At 40.3% G+C, this 23,178-nt stretch overlaps 1 protein-coding gene and 1 long non-coding RNA gene across 2 annotated transcripts in view; one reads left to right on the top strand and one right to left on the bottom strand.

The window, feature by feature from the left end:
- Positions 1-9,723, bottom strand: part of LRIG3 (leucine rich repeats and immunoglobulin like domains 3) — a 51,549-nt gene extending 41,826 nt beyond the window's left edge. The window contains exons 1-3 of the mRNA XM_081483518.1: positions 9,215-9,723; positions 3,302-3,373; positions 2,939-3,013 (exon numbers count right to left, since the gene is read on the bottom strand). Coding sequence (XP_081339644.1) covers positions 2,939-3,013; positions 3,302-3,373; positions 9,215-9,450 — 383 coding nt within the window. The 5' untranslated portion in view covers positions 9,451-9,723. The remainder of the gene's footprint in view (positions 1-2,938; positions 3,014-3,301; positions 3,374-9,214) is intronic.
- A 147-nt stretch (positions 9,724-9,870) lies between these two features.
- The window catches only part of LOC145503612 (uncharacterized), a 272,210-nt gene continuing 258,902 nt past the window's right edge, over positions 9,871-23,178 (top strand). The window contains exons 1-2 of the long non-coding RNA XR_014051593.1: positions 9,871-10,019; positions 10,636-10,723. This is a non-coding gene — a long non-coding RNA (uncharacterized LOC145503612). The remainder of the gene's footprint in view (positions 10,020-10,635; positions 10,724-23,178) is intronic.

Raw genomic sequence — 23,178 nt, 5'->3', positions numbered from 1 at the left:
CATTTTGCTCCTAGCATGTCAGACCTTTGAACTAGTGCTGTGTGGGATTCAGAGGAAAGCAAGCTTATTCAGGTCTCTCACATCCTGAAAGTTCCCTAATATGGTCAGAGATGAGCTTTGCTAGTGGGGAAGCTCAATGCTCATCCACCCATCATCCCAAGATGCTGGCATTTTAACCAGGCTTCCTTGACGTTACCAGAACTGGTCCCTGACTGAACTCCTCTCTGGCCAAGGGGTGACAGTTGACCCAATATCAGCGGCTGGCTCTTGCAGCTGAGAGAAGAGGAGGGTCTTACCAGGCATAGTCTTCCCCGCATCCAACCTCTCCAGCTAGGAGGAGCTCCCACCACACAGAGCAGCAAGTGTATGGGCACTGACATTAAACCTCAGGTTCAGGCTTCCCTGGTGGTCCAGCGGTTAAGAATCTACCTGCCAGTGCAGGAGACATGGGTTCAATTCCTGGTCAGGGAAGATCCCACATGCCATGGGGCAACTAAGGTCACGTGTCACAACTACTGCACTCTGAACACTCTAGAGCTCATGCTCTGCAACAAGAGAAGCCACCACAAGGAGAAGCCTGAGCAGCACAGCTAGAGAGTCGTCCCTGCTCACTGCAACCAGACAAAGCCCATGTGCAGCAACAGAGACCGAGTGAAGCCAAAAAAATAAATAAATAAAAATTTTAAAAAATCTTATGCTCTTAACTACAAATGAGCTTTTTTTTTTTTTTTTTTAACACATCTTCAAATTATTTAACTTGAACAAATTACCCAGAAAAATGTTTTCCCTCACAAAATGTTTTTTAAAAATCTCGACAGAAGTCAGTCTGGGGACCTACTGAAAAGATAGAGGATTTAATGGTGGTGCCATAGCAAATTTCTAATCTGAGCCACATTATGTAGTTTAACAATTTTCTTTTTTTGAAATTTCAGAAATGTATTTAAGTACTGACTTTCAGCTCTGGTTATTTTTCAAGTGCCATTTACATAAACTAAAACAGTCTACCCTACACCAGACAGAAATTAATAGTGCTTTAGAAACAATGACTGTGTAGTACAAAATCCAAAAAAAAAAAAGCCTACAGAAGAAAACAAAACATTTATAGAGGAGAACAGCCAGGAAAGTAAATTTTTCAAGACACTTCATAGGTATAAAAACAATTTTTACTATGCACGTTGAATTAGCAGGCCCATGAGATAAATTACTCTTTACAGAGTCTATGTAATCTAGGTAATAAACAGCATCCACCATTTTATTAGAGGAACAAAGCAATCCCTGGTTAGATGCACTACAACAAATTAAGGGAAAAGAAAGTGAGATTATTCAAATTTAGGAAAGATTACTCAGCACTCACTAAGGTGAAAGGCAAATAAAAACATGGAGAAGAGCTCAAATATTGAAGGTTTCTAATTTTCCTGATGTCATTTCAGTTTTCTAATTACAAAATTATAGCTTTAAAATGTAAAACCACCAGGTTACTTACTTCTGATAGAACTTTCTAATTTCCTTACAAGTTCTTTCCCTTTCAACTCTATATCATGCCCAAAAGAATACTGTTTTTTCCTCAACCCACCCAGATTCCAAAACCCCACTGCAGACCCTCTCAACCACGAAGCATGCAACGACTCTCAAGACCCTTTCAACATGCTGACAGGATCTGCCAATACACAGGGCAAGGACAGCGGGGCGAGGAAGTGTCATTCCCTGGGATTTAAATAGGCCCCATTGGTGAACTGAGAACAGCTAAAGATGTTAAAGATACCAAAAGCAGTGCTCCATTCAGACTCCAACATTTTAAGCAATTGGGAAAGACAAAATAGGTATGAACACTAGCATAAAAATATTTCTTTAAATTCAGTGTTTATTTGTCAAATATCAACTTTTTCTTTTATTCCTTTCTGTTTCTGATCTTTGGAAAAACCACATCAGTATCAAATGTCACTCAGTTCTTATTCAAACAGAGGAAAGCAGACACAGCGGCTGCACCCGTGACTTAGCTGACCTAGGTTCTCAGTAAAAACAAACCTCTATAAATCACCAGATGTAAGCAATTGGGTAGTGATCACTTTAATTAATTGAACAGCTTTCCTGAAATTTACTGTATAATTTCAACCCTCCCAACACCTTTTCCAGATGCAACTAACAATGGTGGTTTTTTTCCCTTAAGTTGTTTAAAGGAGGAAAACATTTTTAACTTCAGTGGCTTAAATGTATTTTTAAATTAATCAAGATGGATGTGGTAAACTACTTCATTTAGAAATCAAACCATGCTCCTTCGAAATGACTTTAAAATAAAGGCTGAAAGTCAAAATTATTCTAAAAGATCTCCAATGTGTAAATATAAACACATCATCTGACCTAATACAGAAAAAGGTAACACAATTTTAATCTTATTTGAAAACTCAGATATGCAAAAGGACATGCAATGATATTTCTAACTTCAATCACCTATTGACTTTTAACTGTATGAAGTGGATAGTTTGATTTGATGTTTCTCAACTTGATTTCCACCGCAGGTGCCACACCTAAAAGAGGATACCCCAATGCTTTCTTTTCAACTGCATTTCTCCTCCCCAAATAGCTTCTTCTCCACAGAACTATATAATACTGAATCCATAGATCCCATGCCAACACCATTGAGTTGACACCAGAATTTAAGTCCTAGTCTACCATAATCAAATACACGTCTCTGTCAGGTAAAGGTGGCTCCTCTGAATCTTAGAGGTCACAGCAGTAAAGGATGGCAATGTTTAAAGCATCCTTGCTACAATGATACTCAAAATTTAGGAGTGAGAGAAAAAAGAGAGAGGCTAGGAAACAAGTTAACCAGTTTAAAGGAAGCATATTGTGCTTGTAAGATCTGTAGTCTAGCCCATATGAAACTGCTCCCCATGGTCCATGCAAACATACATGTGAAATCCTTCTAACATCCACTTACAAGGAGAGAAGTGTAATATTTGCTGTAACTGGTCCTAAATTTGGAATGGTCTCCAATTCATTGTTGTTCAGTTTCCTATAAATGCCAAAGAGAGAGAGAAAGAGAAGCTGATTACACAATCTGTATTCCGTAAGGTGAAAACCTTATAAATTCATTTAAAGATCCCTCTCCCAAGTTAAAGGTTTTAAATATTGGGTTGGCCAAAAAGTTCACTCCAGTTTTTCCATAAGATGGTATGGAAAAGCCTGAATGAACTTTTTGGTCAACCGAATAATTATCGTAACCCAAATGCTCTTTACAATCAAATACTGTGATGGGTAATGTATTTGATTCAAACCTCAAACAGGAAAGAGCTGAACTCACACTTCTCGAAGGCTGTGAAGGTGGCTCAAGGAACTTGCCTTGATGAAAGACAATCTGTTGTGACTTAAGTCCCTGTGGAAAAAAAAACAAAAATAAAATTGTAAGTAGTTTCCAAAAATCACTAACAGTGCTTAATGATGTGCAAGACAGAGTGGATTTATGAACTCTCTCTCTCAACACCAGCTACAACATGAGAAATAATTGGTCTATCCTGTCCATAAACTAGAGGGCAAAATCCAAAATACAAACTCTGAGGACAAAATTAGTTTAGGAGACTGGCAGATTCAAATGCTCCAAGCCTGCAAATGTTTTAGGAGATGGTTTTTGGCCCAGGGTGAACAGATCTTTGTGAACTGGTTGTTTTGCCTCACCCTCCCCACCCCCTGCCATCTCCTCACTTCCAACTTGATATGATGAAGTCATAGCTTATGAAAAGTGGCTAATTAGGCAGGTTGCTGAAACTAAAACGTCTAAAGAAACCTTTTTATTATCGTAAAACTAAGTATCAAAGTCCTTATTACAGTCAAAGAAAGTAGAAATTGCTTTTCATACATATCTGTTTCCCTGGATTAAGGCACCAAATTATTTAAAGTACTGGGGTGTGTGTGAGTGTTGAGAGGGTAGGAAACAACCCAACTTCTGTGTGTGTGTGCGCGTGTATTGCAGGGGTAGGAAACCACCCAACCTTTGCTTTCCTGAATTTCCCCAAATCTCAATATCTCAATATAATGTGCAATTTAAAGCACATCAACCACCTAACACAGTTAAGCAGACTGTTCAGAACCTGTGACCAGGCTTCTTTTCAATCATTAAAATAAATCTGCTTCTAATTCAGAGATTCCTTATAACTTAGTAACGTTTCTACAGGACACCAATATGTAAAAGAAAGCAAAACCAAACTCCTACATGTTCAGTGTTCTAGGTCAGGCCAGCATTCAAGAGTCAAAATGTGAGAGAAAATCTGGCAAAATACTTGGTTATACTATGTGCCTTCAAACTGGTCTAATGAAAATGACATGGCTGAACATCTACTGAAGACCAGCCTGACAAACAGGATGGGCTCAAGTTCTCCCACTGAAAAATGTGTACCCAATCCTACCAGATTAATTTCTTCAGTATTTAAAAGTGAAGATTTTTAAATAACCCAAGTCAGAGATAACCAAACTTGACTGGAGAAGAGCAGGAACCATGTGCTATATACGTAAGTATGCCACTCCCCCTGCCTGCCCACCCCCCGACCCCCCGTGCCAAAAAAAACAGAGAAATCACATTCAGAGAAGCCCAATTTTACTGTGTACATCCATTAAGTAACAATTAGAAATCAGAGATCCTTTTTCAGTCTTTGCATTTTTTGTTTTGAGAATAAACCTGGATCTCTCTATTTCACCTAAAAGGAAAAAAAAAAGTATTTTTTTTTTTTTGCCAAGGTTTTATTTGAAACATGTTTGCCTAAAGACCTACCAGACAGTAACAGACATGAGTAGATTTGTTCTGGTAGAGTTATAACATGAAGGAAAAAAAAAAAAACCTGGCACAGTCCTTAAACTATAAAAGTCCTGCAATTACAACCACTGCCGTGCATGCTCCCCATGCTGGAGCCAGACACTTTCCCTCACGGCCCAGCTCGAGTCCATCTGGAGTTCATCAAGGAAACCGTGAGTCCAACGACTCACGTTCGGATTCAGACAAAAACCTGTGTGCTTTTAGCACCACAGACAGTCACAGATTTCCCACAGGCTTTAAAAAAACAACCAAGGAAAAGAGGCCTTCACCTGGGAGGCAGCCTGAATCAACAGAAAGGCTCATTTGGACTCACTTAACTAAAGAACGTTGCACTCAGCCTATTGGGCTGCATCCCTATTGTTCAGAGGAAAAGGGGCACCCATCTGGCATTTCCAGCTCACACAGGTGATTTCCTTTCTAATGAGAAAAAAACAAAAATTCCACTCTTTCATTTTTCTCAGGGCCACACTGTGAGAAAAATAAAAGTTAAAAAAGATGGAGTGCTTCAACTTTTCTCCTCCTCCCCACCAGTAGTGGGATGAAATCTCCAACTAAAGACCTTTAAAATGAGAAACTGCCTTCAGAGAACAGGGCACATGCTGGGGACCCCTCATTTCGGATCCATAAGCAGGAGCAGGCAACCTGAAATAGCTCAGTTACTGCAACACACTTCCATTCCTGAGTTTTGCGTACTATTAAAACCACAGTATACGTGGGAGAGAAAAAGAAACACCCCCGAAGTGACTTTTATTGCTAAATACTTGAAGCCTTGAAACTTTTAATGCACTTAACTTTAGGTTTCATACAGTTTATGTTTCAGAAATGATCCAAGGATGCCACATTTTCCTAAATCTTCCCTTCTATTGTTTTTTATGGCTAGATCACTAAAAATACCACTAAAAACAGATTCAACTTGTACAATGTCAATGTTTTCTGAAATCCCATTACAGTCAGTAAGGCAGGCAGATTCTTCGTTTTTAGAGTTCCAGTAATGAACATTCTCCCCAGGAAACCTTTTCTAAAAAAACTTTTTGTAATGAGGTTAAAAAATGGGAAAGGTGGTGAGGCAGAGAGGTGTTAACTATTTACCCAAAACTCAGCTGGCCAAACACTTGAAAACCAAATTCTACACCGGAGAGAGAAGTCTCTCTTCCTGCATATTAGCAAGCGGATAAATATATATGAAAATAATTCATTTACAACATTTGGTCCCAGCTCTCGTTTTCTCCCTTTTAGCATTTGGAAATCTGACTTCCAAGTCAAATTTTAAAATGCAAATCCGGCACAGCTTCTTAATCAATCCCACTGGGGCCTGCAGAGCTGCTAATTCAGCAGAAATCTGGAAAGCTGAAAAACAAAAAGCCAGGCTGTAGCTGTTTTAAGACACTGATCCAAAGTGACTCATAAATCAGCCTGCTATGTTCAAGTTTTCGTCTGGAAAATACAGAAAAACAGCTGTGAAAACCAGAAGGACGTATTACCCCCCAACTCCAGCCCCAGTTCTGGTACGGACCAGAGGATTTATAACAGGCAGACACTAAAGAAGTCACACCAGCAGAAAGTACCTTCCAGACTCTTTTTTTTGGCCTGAGCTCAGCTAACCCAAACCTTTCTATTGTGATAAGACAAATAATTTTGAAATTCCAGTGAGGTTTTAAAACTACTTGAAGCTCTTATTGACAACTGGGCAACTTTTCCTTCCTTTGGTTAAGTAAACATATTCTAACTAGCCCTCCTCTTTGGGTTCAGAACTCCTTGCAAGCACACAATCTAGATGTAAACTCAAGTCTGCCTTTAAAGACAGTTGTAAGGAACGCTTCAAATAGTGACCGTTTTAAGTCCCATTTTCATTAAAGTATTAGAAGTTCCTTTTTTTAAAAAAAAAAAAAAAAAGAGAACTGTGATATTATTATTTTACAGCTCAAACAATTCAACTTTTCACCCATGGGATTCTTATGGTCCTAAATCACAACTGAATAAAGTGGAAAAAATACAGACACACATGTGTATTAAAGAGATTAAATTTTTAACTTGCCAATTCAACAAATGAAACAAAAGCTATGCCCCAAACTTTTTCTGAAGAATGCTCTCATGAAATATTCCTAAGGCAAATTTTTACTTAATTACCTGAGGAAAAGGAAGTTAAGATATGGAGAACAACAACATGCATTTTGCTATGTATTTCTGAACTCGGGGCCAGTCTACCGAAAAGCTTTTCTAATTAAGTAAAATTTAAGCAACAGCTATCTTATGCCTCCTGTTCCAAACACCAAATAACAGAGAAGTTAAAGCTCAATTCTATCCATTTTTCTGCTCATTTCAAAGGTGGAGAGATGAGACCTCTAGAGCTTTAGGCACAAACAAAAGAAACATTTACAATAAAGAATCTGGACCACATGGTTTGGTGACAACTACAAAGCTGGTTAAAAGTCACACATGTACAAGAATGACAGAGCTGTCCAGTGAGTGATCACGGTGGGGCTTCTGACAACAGACCTAGCGCTTATTTGCACAAGTGGGACTTATTTTCACATACATTTAAGGAATGTGGACTTGTATTGAGACAATTTACTGCTGGCGGAAATGTAATTAAAGATTGTGCTAACCAAATAAACTGTAATTTGTTTTTAGTGTGCCACCAAATTATCTGGAAAACAAAATCCTAATTAGGTCAACTACTTTTAAGACAACGTTTAAACAGGTATCAAACTCCTTTTGGTTTAACTCAACTTCTAATCAAGAGCCCTACATTTTTTTTTTAAGACGTCCAATTTTTAAAAAAGACATTCACACAAAAATATACTGCACACCGGCATGATCCGACAGGCCTCTTAACTCAGAGAAACTACTGAAAGTTAGAGCACTTGAATGATCTGAGCCATTCTAAACACACCCCAGGAAGCATTATGTTCATTCTTTCTCAACCCTCTATTATTCATAAGTGTTCACCTCCAGTCATTCAAATGTTCAGTTCCACATGTTGTCAATAGAGCCATTCACATCTCATGAATAAGGCAGCATGACCTCCACAAGAGGCAATTGAACAGAATTAGCCACAACTAATTGAAAGTCTCCCTGTTTTAGGTTCAAGTCCTTATCTCCTTCTTCAATTGTAATAAAAACTACTAAACAAGACATCCCATGATAAGAGATAACATATCAATCTAAAACTCTCTTAACTTTTTAAAAAATTAAGGCACATCAACACAAAGCATATGCTTTTCCGTAGTTGACAATTCTGTATTTCACAAAAAAAGACTTTGGTGAGCATACAGATTTTAAAACACAGTTTTTTAAACAACCTGTCCAAACTTTCTACCACTACTATTTGGAATGTTAGTATAGTTGACTAGAAGTTTCAAGAGTTTCAAATCTCCACTACTACTCTGTTAGGCCCAAATCTGAGTATTAACGATGAACTGCACTTTTGCTTCTTTTCAACAGGATAGCTACTTAAAAAAAAAAGAAAGAAAGAAGTACAAGTTTTGACTGTTAACATCTTGCACCAGTCCTCCAATTTTAACAAAACGAGGGCTCGGAGAGAACAAGGAGACGACATTTGGAAAAAATCAGCCTTTCCAACTAAACGACATTTTCTTCCTTGTTCTTTCACGCAGTTGGCAGTGATTTCAGGTTTTTCAGACTTCATAGCTAGCATCCAAAAACTTGCATAACAGCACCCAGTGCTCTCCTAAACCGCCTGGTCGCGCTGAGAAGCCACAGAAATCACGCCTTCGGTTCTGAAAAAAACTCTAGTTCCTTTCCTTCCATACTTCTTGCCAACTTCGTATCAGAATGGGGATGTGCTACAGTTTGGTCGAAGAAGAGAATTTATGGAATTTACTAAAACGAAATTAAGCGAGGGTAAAGAACAACAAAATGATGTCTACCATTGCTTGAATAGTGACCTAACTGTTGAAAGGGCTTCCCAAACGAAAGAGCGCGCTCGATTATTCTAGTGTGGGGAACGCAAAAGGTGACTTGAACCTGCTAGAAACTATAGTTGAGCCGCGGGATCATACTCGTAAAGGGAGAACAGAGAACTCAGGGCGGCCGAAGGCTGTCAGCTCTCCCGCCCCGGACTGGCAGGGCGCGCATCTGAGCCCCCTAGGCGAGCACCGCGCAGGACGCGGATTCTGCCCCCGGGAATTGTCAGTAGCTCCATCCCGTCGCCCAAGTACGGCCGGGTAGGGCAGGCCAGGGCCCACCTGCGCGGTCCGCCAAGCGCCGGGGGATGGAGAGGGACTGAGGCTCGGTCAGCTCCTTTTCCATCCCCGCAGGGCGCCTCTCGAGGCCTGGGCCAAGAGGAGCTGCCCCGGAAAAAGCAGCTGAGCGCCCAGCATCCTGGCCCCTAGCCTGCAGTCCCGAAACTCACGCGATTCCCCCTCCGCCCGTTGGAATAATACTTACAGCCGAGCGATCCAAGACGGAAGCGGCTCGGGAAGGTGCCCCAGCCGCTGGCGACTGCAGTCCAGGAGGTCCCCGAGGCAGCGGCACGCAGCGGGACACTGGTGCTCAGCGCCGACCCCAGAAGGCGGCCCCAGCGCCTCGAGGCCGCCACCCTCGGCCCGGCCCGCGTGCCCCAGCACCTCGCACAGCAGCAGCCCCAGCGCTGCCGCGAGCGCGCGGAGCCTTGGCGCGCCCATCGTGGTCCCGCAGCTTCTCGCTCGGCCCGGGTCTCCGCAGGCGGCCGGCACTCGGAGCCCGGCACCAACTTCCAGCCGGGAGTGGACGCCCACGCTCGGGGCCGCGTGCGCGCGCCCCCCTCTCGCGCTCGCAGGTAAGCCCCTTTTTTCTCAGTCCAGACAGCAGAGCTCTTTCGTGCCCCGGGGCAGCGACAGGGAAACCGAAAACAACGGCCAGCTGTGGCAGAGTTGCAGTTTGAGCAGCGTCCGCGCACCGAGACCCTTCTTGCCCGCAAAAGAAACTTTTCCGCCTCCTCCTTGCAGCGGAGCCCCAAGTCCCGGTGCGCCGGGGCCGAGGGGCGGTGCTGCTCAGACCTGCGCGCGCCCATTGGCCAGCCCGGCCTGTAGCCCTCGCGGCCACGTGACAATAACAAGGTTCCCGCCCCCGGCCGGAGCGCGGGAGAAAGTGGAGCCGAGATTGTAGGAAATTCGGAGTTATATTTTCCAGCCTCTCGGGCCACAAGTCTCCACTACGTCCTGGGAAACATATATCAAGTGGAGTTGAAGAGAAAAAAGGAGTGAGCAAACAAGTGAGAACATTTTAGGCCAGCTTTCGGAGTAGGAGGTATTTCGGGGCACTTCGGGGGAGCAAAGTTAAGTTCTATTATTAGAAGACCTTGCATTCCAAATTTTAAAAAGAAGTATAAATTATCTATCATTCACACAGGAAACAATAGTTTAAATAAAAATACAGTTTTTTTTTTATCTTAAACACTGGTTGGGTTTTTTCCCATATGTCAGCTCTAATAGTAAAACGAATTATAAAATGTAAAAGTCATGGTATTAGAAACGGTATACTGAGTTACAAATAGCCAGCCTTAGTGCATTGGATAGAGCTGGGCGGAAACTGTGGGAAATGACCTTCTAGTATACCCAAGTGGCAATCATAGATTGCATGCAATAAGTAAAAAAATAAAAAAAATAAATAAAAGTAGTCACCATAATATTTTAAAGCCAAATGAAAACAAGGACCTTGGAGGAAAAGTTAATATATACACCATGGTTCACCTGTGCCTTGAGTGATGACAAATTGTGATTGAGAATGCTACCAGACTAGAAGTAGTACTTGCCTGTTCCCTATGCTGGGGGACGATTCAGGCCTACAGGACTTACCAGTGAAGTCTGTGCCTTGACTTACCCTTGCAGGTGACTGCGGCCACAGGAAATGATGGAGACCTCAGAGACCAAATGGGAATGCCATCTTCTTCTGGGTGAGGAGATACACCCAGAGAAGGTAACTAACTTCTTTGTAGCAAAAACTGAAAACTTACTTTAAACTTTCAGGAATTCCCTGGCAGTCCAGTGGTTAGGACACCTGTGGACTTCCACTGCAGGGGGCACAGGTTTGATCCCAAGTCAGGGAACTAAGATCCTGCAAGCTGTGTGGCCATGGTCAAAAAATAATAAAGTACCACCAAATCAGCAGTGAGTTCACCATGTGGACTTCCCTGGCAATGCAGTGGTTGACTCCACATTTTCAATGCAGGGGGCGGGCACCAGACTGATCCCTGGTCAGGGAAATAATATCCCACCTGCTGTTTGGTACAATCAAAAGCTAAAGAGTGAAAAAAACCCAAAAAACCATTCACCTCCACACACTGTTTCTTGAGTGTCTGTCATCTGCCAAAGCATCCCTTGGGGCTGCTTAAATTGCTCATTACTGAGGAGTGGAAGCGCTCGGAGAGGTGAGTTTAACTGCAACTCACACTCATTGATTTCCGCTGGAGCCAATTACCTGAATGAACACTCAGATTCATGAGGGTGGGGAAGTTGAAAGCCACCACTTTAGATGTGATATCCCATTCTCTTCTTTCCAGCTACCGTTGAAATCCAGCCCACCACTTTTTTTTTTTTTGATGAGTACAGTTAGAAAATATTTATAATGAAGGCACTTCAGTTTTGAGTGATTATTTTGCCTACCTGGGAGTAGTCAAGGCATACCCCAGTTATGGTATAGATTTTCTAGCTCAGTCACTCTCATCTATTTTATATATGGAAAATCAGGCTTATTGAATTGAATTGGAGTTTTTAAAAAGAAGAAAGATGCCATTATACACATGCCATTAGGTGTAGGCATGTTGCCACCAGTATGGTGGCTTGCTCATTGATGTGTCACGCCTGTGACAGATAGCTACCTCTTGGGGGTGGGTTGGCTCATTTTCCTTCTGCCTTCTCTACTCTCCTTATATTATTTCATCTTCTTTTGTGGAATTCCACTTACATCCATATGCTGATATTTACCACATCCATATTTCTAGCCCAGATCTTTCTCCTAAACTCTAGACCCATATATTCAACCACTCATAAGGTGTCTCAAATTGGATATTCAAACATAACAACATTTCTAGAATTGAATTTCACCACCCTTGAAGCTTATTTCCTCCTGAATTTACTATCTCAAGGAAGGATACCTGCCTCCATTCAGATGACTACTGACCCTTAGATTTCCTCATTCTCACCACCACCCCTGCAATCAATTAGCAAGTCCTAATGAAGCTAGCAGCTAAATACATCTCCTATCTCCATAGACATTATGCAAACTCAGCCCCTCATCAGCTCTTGCTTGGTTGACTACCACAGACTCTTTCCTATCTGGCATTCCAGTCCTTTCTCCACAGTGCAGTCAAGTGATATCACAAAAGCTCAAATCTGCTCCTGTAATTCCACTGCCTAGTTCCTTTCTCAGGCTAGTTTAAATTCCCTAGAGTGACTTATGCAGTGTTCGTGTGTGCTTGGCCTCTACTTGGCTCTTTAACTCATTTTATTTGCTCATCTCTCTTTTACTCTAGGACCTACTTGCAGTTCTCTTCCTGTGCTGTGCTTTTTGCCTTTGGCCTTCTTTCACATACTGGTCCCTCTGTCCAGATCACTCTCTGCCCCTGTTCTGTCTGATTGGTTGGCCCTTCAACTTAAGCATCCTTCTTTTGGAGACGGTTTCCATGAGTCCTGTTTTGGCTATCCCTCTAATGCATTCCCAGAACATCCAGTATTCATTGGAATGTAACTGGCCATTTCTACTCTAGTACTTCCTAACTAATGCTTAGAATTATTTCCATATAACCATGCTTCTTGTATATCCTTTAAGGGTTTACCAAGTATGTGCTGTTGATTAAGTTACTTAAATTTTCAGTACCTCAGTTTCTTCATCTGTAAGTTGGGAATACAATAAACACTCTCTTATTACCTGATTTCCATTTATCAGTTTACTGCATTAGCTGTCATTCTCTGCTCTCCTCTAAAATTTGTGGACTAATGCCCAAGACAAGTGGAAATCCAGTGGCTACCAGCCCCTCCCCAGTACTCTATTTGCATGTTTGCTCCTACTCATTGTAGTTCCAGACTTGTTCATATCTATAATTACACAATTAAATTAAATATTGCATCAATCACATACAAGTGCAACCAGAAAGTAACTTCCTTTCTATGATAATGAATTTGAAGCTTGGGAAAGATTCTTTACAGATAATAACTAATACCCAATGCTATCAGATTAGATTTGCATGAGACAATTATAAAAACTGGGGAGAAATTAGAAATCTAGATTTCTTCACACAGATTGCTTTGCAAGCATCTTTAAGTTCTTATTCCACTTTAAATTTTAAATTGGGAATCAATTAGCAGGGGGTGTTGTATGGGTGTGATTTGTGCTTATTCAGAACTTCATGTGGTTTTTGAGAAAGTGGACTATGATGATATGGAAAGGATGTGTTTTACATTAAATATGGCTATTCTCCATCTTAATGGGCTTCCCAGGTGGCTAAGGGGTAAAGAATCTGCCTGCAATGTAGGAGACCTGGGTTTGATCCCTGGGTCAGGAAGGTTCCCTAGAGAAGGAAATGGCAACCCACTCCAGTATTCTCTTTCTCGCCTGGGAAATCCCACGGATAGAGGAACCTGGCGGGCTGTAGTCCATGGGCTCATAAAAGAGGCAGATACAACTTAGGGACTAAGCAGGAACACCATCCCAGTATATCCTGAGCCATGCAGTCAATAGAAAGAGGAACTAGTCCTATGTGGGAACTTTACATCAATGTGATGTTTTCACCAACTTCCCAAACCCTTCACAAAGTACAAGGCAGAACCTCCATGGCTTGTCTCCCTGAGCAGGTGAGAACAGATTGTTTTTGAGGGCTCTCACAGCCCTGTGTAGCTTCCTTTAGTATTGATATCTGAACAATAGGGATGAAGGCACAGCGCCAAGAAAAATGGTCTGTATTGGAGGGAAAAAAGAAACATAAAATTTTGTATAATTTCCCAAAATTTATCAGTGAATAACAATGACCCCCAAAACACCCTTTATGTGTCACTGAATTCTCTGACCCTCTCATGGTGGTGTTATTCTGTACACACACACACACATACACACACACACACGTACGTGTACACACACACACACACACACACACACACACACAGAGTATGATAGTATCAAATGGCAATTCTCATCTCCTGTGGCTAATCTTTCATAAATAAGGATTTAGTGTGAGGTGATCAGATTCATTTTGAATGTCGGTCTTTTAACATTTGGATTAAAACGCTCGAGTGTTGGATTTCTCTACTCCTTAGAGGTTTATACTGGTTAACTGGGCAGTTGAAAATTGACTCTCCATTGGAAATGACCTAAATCACACCAGACAGTTTCTCATTTATAACTTTGTCCAGGAGAATGGCAAGGCCCATCCATTTTCAAAACAGCCTCCTGCCGTCCATTCTGTGGTTAGTACAACCCAGCCCCAGTGCTCTTTTCAGTTTTCCTGTGTTTTTTTCTCTCCCTCTGGCAAGTGTGAGACTTTCTTATCTTGAGTGCTGGCAAGGGCAATGACTCACTGATAAAAAGTAATAGAGGTGCTAAGCTGTCAGTTTTAACATCCAAGGACAAGAATGAAAGCTAAACACTCAGTACTTGCTTTATCATTACAATGAATGACACAGTTTGTGTAAGTGTGAACTGTGAAAAGGGAAAAGAGATAAGGCAGAGGAGGAAGAAAAGCACAAAAATCCCCAGATAATGATGCCAAGAAGCAAATGTTGCCGTACTCTGTAACCTAAACCATATCTTTTCCCATTCATTAAGGCATTTTAGAAGAAATAGATAACCCCCTTTTCTCACAAAAAATGCCATGCTTCGCTTAAAGAGCGGGAGAATAAAATCTTACTTTGTAAAACCCCTCCAAGGAACATGTCTGAACTCTTTAGAAAATATTTAGAAAAATGAAGATAGCCACCCATCTGTTTCTCTCAGTTGGCCAACTGTATGATGTTGCTTGAATTGAAAACAAACAGTGTTATCTGCATGTTCACTCAACTATAAATTAAACATATGCTAGCTTTTATTTTACTTATTTCTCAAGTCACTCTCTAGGAATAATATGTGCTCTGAGGAAAACTCATGTGGTGGATGAAGCTGGGGTCCCTGGAAATCACCTCAGTGGATGCTAGATCTACTGGGAGCTGTGAGCCCTGGAATGGGGGTGGGGGATGGGTGAAGGCTCGGGGCAGCTGTGACCCTCAGATTTTCTTCAATGGTGAGTGTCCTTCCCCAGCTCAGACCTTTCTGCTCTATAAGTTTCTCCACTCATTTAAGGACCTCAGGATATTTTCTCTTCGTCTTCCAAACATGTTCCATGTTTTTCTCTAGCCGATAGCAATAGGACTCCCCTGAGAATCTCAACACATAAGTAATAACCCACCCTGTGGGTAGAAGTGCAGAAATCCAAATGCTTGGGAATTTGTTACCGAGGACACAAGGTGGTCTGCAGTCTGACAATGAGGTCAGAAACCTTGTAATCTTGGTTGACTGAACAACTCTATACTTCATTTTCTTTACCTGTAAAACAGGGTGAAGAATGATACATGCTACACTATAAAGTCCCTGGTAGATTCTAGTTCCTATTACTTAACTCTCAAATTGCTGTTTTCTTTTCATTATTCAGGGAGATAAAGTGAGTTAACCACAGAAACATTCTCCTGCTGGGATTATTGACTGATGGAATGTTGGAATTAAATAAACCCTCAAGTATTTGTCCTAAAGTAACAGGAGGAAAAGAATGAATGCTAAGATGCAAAAAAAAAGCATTTTATAACTTTTATATCAGACCTTTAATCTGTGCATTAAAACAGCATACTATACAGATCCTGAGATTTCTTAATAGAAATTTTATGCCATCTCAAAGTTACTAACTCAATTTGTTATGATTTATGCCATGAGGTCAAAAAGAATGATTAGGCGTATTTACTAAAAATATTCCCATCTCCCTCCCAGGAACTTTTCTGCAGAGTATTTTTTTCCCACTTCTTAGATGAACAGTTGGCCTACATACTCTTCTAAGAATTAATTTGCATTGCCAAACCAGGAGAGGGCTCATAAATGAGGTTCTTATTGCATTTATTTATGGTTTCATTCTCTTATACGTTGGATGTTTATGCGTTCCTGATTATCAAATTATGAGGTCACTTTGTCATGAATAATCTCACAATCAGGTCCCTTGCATTGAAAATTTTGCTTCTGTTCCTAAATCTCAGGATCACTATCAAGTGACAGAATTCACAATATCATTCTGCCTAAGTATTTTCAGATAGAAAATGAGAAGGATTTTGGGGGTTTGTTTCAGTGTGACATGTACTCCTGTTACACTGAAGGCAGGACAAATACTTTCCTGCTAAAATCTCAAGTTTTTAGCCCAGAGCTTTACACGTTTCTATTATGTTTAAACACACATACAAAAAGATTTCCAGGGAAATACTGACATAGAGCGTGAAGAAGCTTTCAAGGGCACCTTGCTTATCTGCTTGCCCCGGGCACAACCATGTCTGCAGCAGGCAGCCTCCTCCACTCCCACAGCAGTGATTTCAGACTTGAACAACTTTTTCAGTCTGAGCATTCCTCTTTAGAGCCCAGTTAAATGAATTCCTCCTGCTCTTTTGCTGCCATTTGGGCTTTTCTGCTTCTTCTCGGTAAAACAGAAATCATTGCCAGAACTATTCCTTAGCTTTTTTCTCTGCAGGTTAAATAATTGCAGTTTTTTTTTAATTTAGTTTTTATACAATTTTATATTAGCATGTAGTTGATTGACAATGTATTAGTTTCAGGTGTGCAGCAAAGTGATTCAATTATACATATACTTGAATCAATTATTTTTCAAATTATTTTCCCATTTGGGTTATTATAGAATATTGAGCAGAGTTCCTGTGTTATATAGTAGGTCCTTGTTATCTATTTTAAATATAGCAGTGTGTATACATCAATCCCAAACACCCAATCTTTCCCTGTCCCCTGCTTCTCCCCTGTTAACCATAAATTCATTCTCTAAGTCTGTGAGTCTGTTTCTGTTTTGTAAATAAGTTCATTTGTATCACTTTTGGTAGATTCTGCATGTAAGTGATATCATAATGATATTTGTCTTTCTCTGTCTTACTTCACTTAGTATGATAATGTCCGGGTCCATCCATGTTGTGCAAATGGCATTGTTTCATTCTTTTTAATGGCTGAGTGATGTTCCATTATATATACATACCACATCTTCTTTATCCATTCATCTGTTGATGGATATTTAGATTGCTTCCATGTGTTGGATATTGTAATCAGCATTGCAGTTTTCACTGGATATATGTTCAGAGGTAGGATTGCTGGATCATATGGTAGCTCTATTTTTTTTTTTAAAGGACCCTCCATACTCTTCTCCATGGTGGCAGTACCAATTTACATTCCCACCAACAATGCAGGAGGGTTCACTTTTCTCCGCATGCTCTCCAGGGTTTCTGATGATAGCCATTCTGACCAGTGTGAGGTGATACCTCATTGTAGTTTTGATTTGCATTTCTCTAATAATTAGTGATGTTGAGCATCTTTTCATGTATATGTCTTGGCCATCTATATGTCTTCTTTGGAGAAATGTCTAGTTAGGTCTTCTAATTGCAGTTCTTCTTCTTTCTCCCAAGTACTACTCATCCTCTAGCACCCTCATGAGGATCAGAAATGTCCTCTTTCTGTCTATTTGCCTTGTATGGTAGAGTGGAAGTAAGAGGCACTTGCAGTTCCACAGATAAGGATGTTCAGTATCTGACAAGCTCTCACCATTCTTACTATTGTCTAAATATTCAATATGTATTAACTCAGTTATTTCTTACAACTTTCATGTAAGGCATCATCCCTGTGTTACCAGATAAGGAAATTGAGGTATGGAGATGGAATTTGCCTGTGGTAGAGGAGGGATTTGAACCCAGTCAGTCTGACTTCACTGTGCACTCTCTTAACCACTGTGCTCACTGCTTTTCGGGGCTTCCCAGGTGGCTCAGTGGTAAAGAATCTGCCTGCCAGTGCGGGAGATGCAGGTTCAGTCCCTGAGTTGGGAAGGAAATGACAACCCACTCCAATATTCTCGCCTGGAGAATTCCATGGACAGAGGAGCCTGGCAGGCTACAATCCATGGGGTTGCAAAGAGTTGGGCATGACTGAGCACGCACACACACTGCTTTTTATTGGCCTCAGAAGAAGCAAGGGTCTTCCTTAAGTGCTCAAGACAAGCAGAGAAACTTGCCTAGTAATTCTTGAAGTTGATCAATTGCAGTCACTCCCTCTCCTTTCCTTCATTCCTTTTTCCTTCCTTTCTTCATTGATCTAAGTTTGGAATGTATAAATCAGTCTTTATACAGATGTGTGAGTTAGTCACTTGAGGTTCTGATTGTAAAGATTGATATCCCTGCCTGGTTGTCAGTGTGATGCTTGAGATCTCACTGTTAGAGATTAACTGTATGTAGGCAGGCGGGACTGTCTCCCTAAAGTTCTCTTCTGTAATGTCGGTACATCCCCACTCCTAGGTGTATTGCATAAAGTGGCATTGGCATTTAGGGTCGGTCTTCTCTAAAACTATATATGGCTTGTGGGAGACCATGTGTGGTTAGTAGTCAGAAGAGGAGAAAAGATGTAGAAAGGGAAACAGGTTTTCTTTACAATTTTGTCTAGTGCTGTACAAATTAGGGGAACCATGAATGGAATACATGTGATCCAAGAAGGCCAGAGAAATAAAATGTTAATACTAGAGATTGCGGTTTAATTGTTGAGATACAATTGTTCTGCTACATGTGGTAGCAGAATTCTCTTTAGTTTTTGTTTTATTAGCTAATGCTAATTATTACGCTTTTCTAACAACTCTTGTACAGGATAAGGAGAAAAATTTTTTAAGTGTCTCAAATTGGCTAGTTTTGAATTCTAGTTTTCCAGACAGCCTTTTGAAAAAAGGCTACCCTTTAAAATCCATTGCTCCAGGATAACTCAGTCTTCCTTTCTTTAGGGGACTCTGCCCAAGCCCTTTCACTGCTGATTGAGTTAGCGAGTTTCTCACGTTCAACGACCCAATTCAAGTTATAAGATAGTAACTTTTACTATCTTAATTTATACTTATTAAGCCATCTATCACCATGACAAATGATTTTGTTATAAATAATATAGTAGCATGAAAATGAACTTAACTGGAGTTCTGATAAAAACCTACATTTTCTGATATTGTAAGAAAAAATGCTAGAGATACAAGATACCCAGTGTTAAAAGTTGTGAATTATTTTTTTTAATGATTTAAGAGGTCTCATGCATGATTTTATGAGACTATACATGAAAATAATTTATTTAGAAGTATGTTGATTTTTTCAGATATTTCTTAAATATGTTATAAAACTAAAGTTTTATCTGAGTAGTTTGTCCTAGAACATTAAATTATTTAGTGTAGTGGTAAAATTTTTAAAAGTCAAGATATATCTTACCAAGAGAATTTTGGACAAAACTTTTATTTCACCTGATTAAAGTACTCCATAGGAAGTTAATGGAAACATAATAAATGAGATTAAGTACTAATGTGTCTGTTTCAGAAGGATTCTATAGCATTAGAAGTTGATGACCATTTTCATTGAAGTTTGTGATTATTCATTGAAAGTCTTATGCATGTGAAGGGAACAATAAAATGTAGTGTATCTTTTTCCTTGTGACTTTGGATCTTTTCCTATAGTGTTAGTGAGAGTAGTGCTAAGTGTCTCAGGGCGAAGGTAGAATTCTCCATCTTGTTAGTTATTATACTTGACTTATTGTGATCCAAAATGAAAATATTAGAAACACAATTATGCATAATATGAACATACTGATTGCAGTCACCAAAGCTCCTCCTAAAAGTTTTCCCCTAGGCAAAAAAAAAAAAATGAAAAAAAATCAGTTTTTATAAAATCATTCAAATGTAGCATGCTTGACTCCATTAAAAATAAATGAAATATCCTAATATAATCTATATTTGGGAACTCAGATGTGTTTTATATGTGTAGGTCTGAAATTAAGGGCATTCAGCTTCTTGAAATTCTGGTATTTAAATGAATAAAAGGAGGTTTAGGTCATAGAATCTTTAAAATATCATCTTTTATTTTCATTAGCTCTAAAACTTTATATTGAATGTGACTCATCTGTCTACCATATAGAAGGCATAGGATTGAATGAAACAATTAATAGATAATAGTGTTTTTTTTCCAAGGGTGATCAGTGTAGCTCTAGCATCAGATACAGGGGAGGCTTATTAACGTAAGGACTGTTTGGACCTTTCCCAGCTTATTAGGCTTCCCTGGTGGCTCAGACGGTAAAGCATCCATCTGCAGTGCAGGAAACCTGGGTTCGATCCCTAGGTTGGGAAGATCCCCTGGAGAAGGGAACAGCTACCCACTCTAGTATTCTTGCCTGGAGAACTCCATGGACAGAGGAGGCTGGCAGGCTACATCTAGTCCATGGGGTCACAGAGAGTCAGACACGACTGAGCAACTTTCACTTTCAACTTACTTAATCTGAAGTTCTACAGATGGGTTCTGTTCTCTCTTCCTCCCCTCCTCTGTCAAATGTAGATGAATCTTTTTTTTTTTTAATTGGAGGATGATTTCTTTACAATATTGTGTTGGTTTCTGCCATACATCAGTATGAATCAGCCGCAAACATACATATGTTCCCTCCCTCTTGAACCTCCCTCCCACCGTATCCCACCCCTCCAGGCAGTCATGGAGCACCAGGTTTAAGCTCTCTGCATTATGCAGCAAATTCCCACCAAATATCTTAAGGAGTACAGACAATATGATTCTATTCTGAGTGATCAGGTTTGCCTGGGACCAGTATGAAAATTTGGGAAAAAGAGGTACACTTTCCCATGTGTTACATGGATAAGGAGAATACATTCTGTAGTGCCAAGCAATAGGTATTTAGATGATAGAGAATAATAAAGAATACACTGATATACAAATTTGTATGATTAGCCAGGACTGGAATACCAGATATCCCAACAGGCCACGCTATTCAGTTGTCCATGCTAATGACAAAACAAGAAGTGCTTAAATGAAAGTAATGGAAAATCCAGAGATCAGGAAATTTCTGAGTGTATTTCTATCACAAAACTTGTCAGAGGATATGTGACTCTGTGTGTTTGTGTGTGTTGGCTTCTTCCCCGTGATGGGAGCTCCTTGAGTCTTTGAGGCCCTAGACAGAGTGACGGTGATCCCAGAACACCCATCTTAGCTGGTGGCACAACCTGCCCCCCAGCCACTGACTCCTCCTAGCCTCTTTTCTCTGAGAGCTTACAATCTACCTCCCCCATCAGGGAGTCCCCTCAGCTGTGATTTCAGGATATGTGCTTCTCACTAGTCTCAGTGCCTCCACCCCAACTCGCCTGTTCCAGCCAGCATCCTCTCTCACCTGAATTCATGGAAGAGCTTCCTACTCATCTCCGATGCCACTCTTGCATTCCTATAATGAGTTCTCCACAAAGCAGCTCAAATCTTCATTTTAAACGTAAACAAAATTCCTCTTCTCTCTTGCTCAAAATCCTCTCATGCTTTTTCTCACACTTGGAATGAAATCCAGAGTTTTCACTGTGGTCCATGAAGTGCCACAGAATCTGCTTTCTTCTCCACCCTCCTCTCCCACCACTCTGCTGACCTTGTACCACTCTTCCTCTGGCAACACCATTCTTGCTTCCTTCCCTTACTTTCACTTCTGGAACACACCAAGGTTATTCTCGCCCGAGGATGGTCTCAGCTGCTGTTCACTGGACCTGGAACGTGCTTTCCTGATTACCCACTAGCTTGTTCTTCCCTCATTAAGGTCTCCACTCCAATTTCCCCTCCCAGAGAAACTTTTCTTACCACAGCTTCAAAATATCTCCCCTCCCCTCTCTTCTTTGAAATTACATAGTGTGTGTGTGTGTGTGTGTGTGTGTGTGTGTGTAATTTTTCCTGCTTACATTCTCCATCAGAAAGTAAGTCCTCTGGCCAAGTGGGAACTTGGTTCTGTTGACCACTGAAACTCCATGCTAGAACAAGATCTGGCAATGCTTAATAATCAGTCAGACTTCATTGAAGGTTTCTGCATCCCCAAAGCTGTCACATAATCTGAGGTGTGTATACCTGGCTGAATGGCTCAATGAATGACTATTAGAAACTTTGTGTTTCTGGTTGCAAATATTTTCCTTGAGCAGAATGTGTTCCCTGCAGTTGAGTGCTCTTCCCTTCTGTCTCCTTGATCTTATTCTCCCATCGGAACACATTTCTTTTCTCCTATTTAGATGAAAGAAATCAAGGAGGAGGGTAGTTCCTATTAAGTAAAAAGCAATTTGGGACTTATTTTATCCTGTAAAATAATCTGAAAATTAATGTTGCCCAATGGAAGGATATAGGGTGACATTTAGTTTATCATGAAACAAGTCAGTATCAGAGATAAGATAACAAAGACTTAATAATGGGCATTTTTCATTTATTTCTCTCCTTTTTATTCTGTTATTGAGAACTCAAATACCCTATAAAAATCCACTTGTTATTGATATTCTTCCTGGCACAATTTCAGATTTCTCATCAAGATTCTCATAGGATACTTGTTTAGGTTTTAGAAACTAATAGCCTCACTGTCACATTTCTAAACAGAAAGTCTTTATGGGACCAAAAAAGTCTTTAGAACAAGGGTAATTGAAAAGCAGAGGAATCTTGGGTGGTACAGTGGTCTTATGAAAGGTGTCTTTCTGTTAATACTCTAAGAGTTATCTTGAAGTTATCATCTGCCATCATGGGGAGAGGAGTATGGCCTTTACGAATCTTAACCAAAATATTTGGAAAGTGACATTAATGGTGAATGCAAATTAAATTTTAAAATGATGTTACAATTCTCCTGTGTCCTTAGAATCGTTTTGAGGTTAAGTTCACACTGGTAGACAACTGCTTCCCACATGTGAAGTACGGTTAAATTATACCAGTGATGTCATTGACGTGGAAAAAAAAGTGCTGTGATTTTTAGTGATGGATATTTCACCACAGCTGTGAGCAATGTGTTCCATAAAGACTGGTATAATTCTCCCAGGAGCCATGTTAAAACCTTACTCTTGCAACTCTTTGGCAACATAATAATGATTAAAAATGAATGCGAAAGTCCTTTACCCACAAGGTCAGTATTTTATGTATTTCCTAGTTAATAAGTAAGAAAAAAGGTTCCGATACTATTATACACATGATATATTAGGCTAAAGTCCAGCATATGCTTTATTATTACTCAAGTGTGCAAATTAAAATAAGAAGGTGATCAAATACAGTAAGAGTGACTTTCTAGTTTGAAGTAAAAGTATAAGCACACAGTGCCTTTGAACTTTAAATATTTGAGGAAAAATAGCCTGGGTCAAAGGTAGAACTAGA

The sequence above is a fragment of the Giraffa tippelskirchi genome, chromosome 4 (assembly GCF_054371585.1).
Source record: "Giraffa tippelskirchi isolate mGirTip1 chromosome 4, T2T-mGirTip1v1.2.pri, whole genome shotgun sequence".
NCBI lineage: Eukaryota > Metazoa > Chordata > Mammalia > Artiodactyla > Giraffidae > Giraffa > Giraffa tippelskirchi.
The sequence above is the reverse complement of the archived record's forward strand: the minus strand, read 5'-3'. Positions and strand labels throughout refer to the sequence as shown.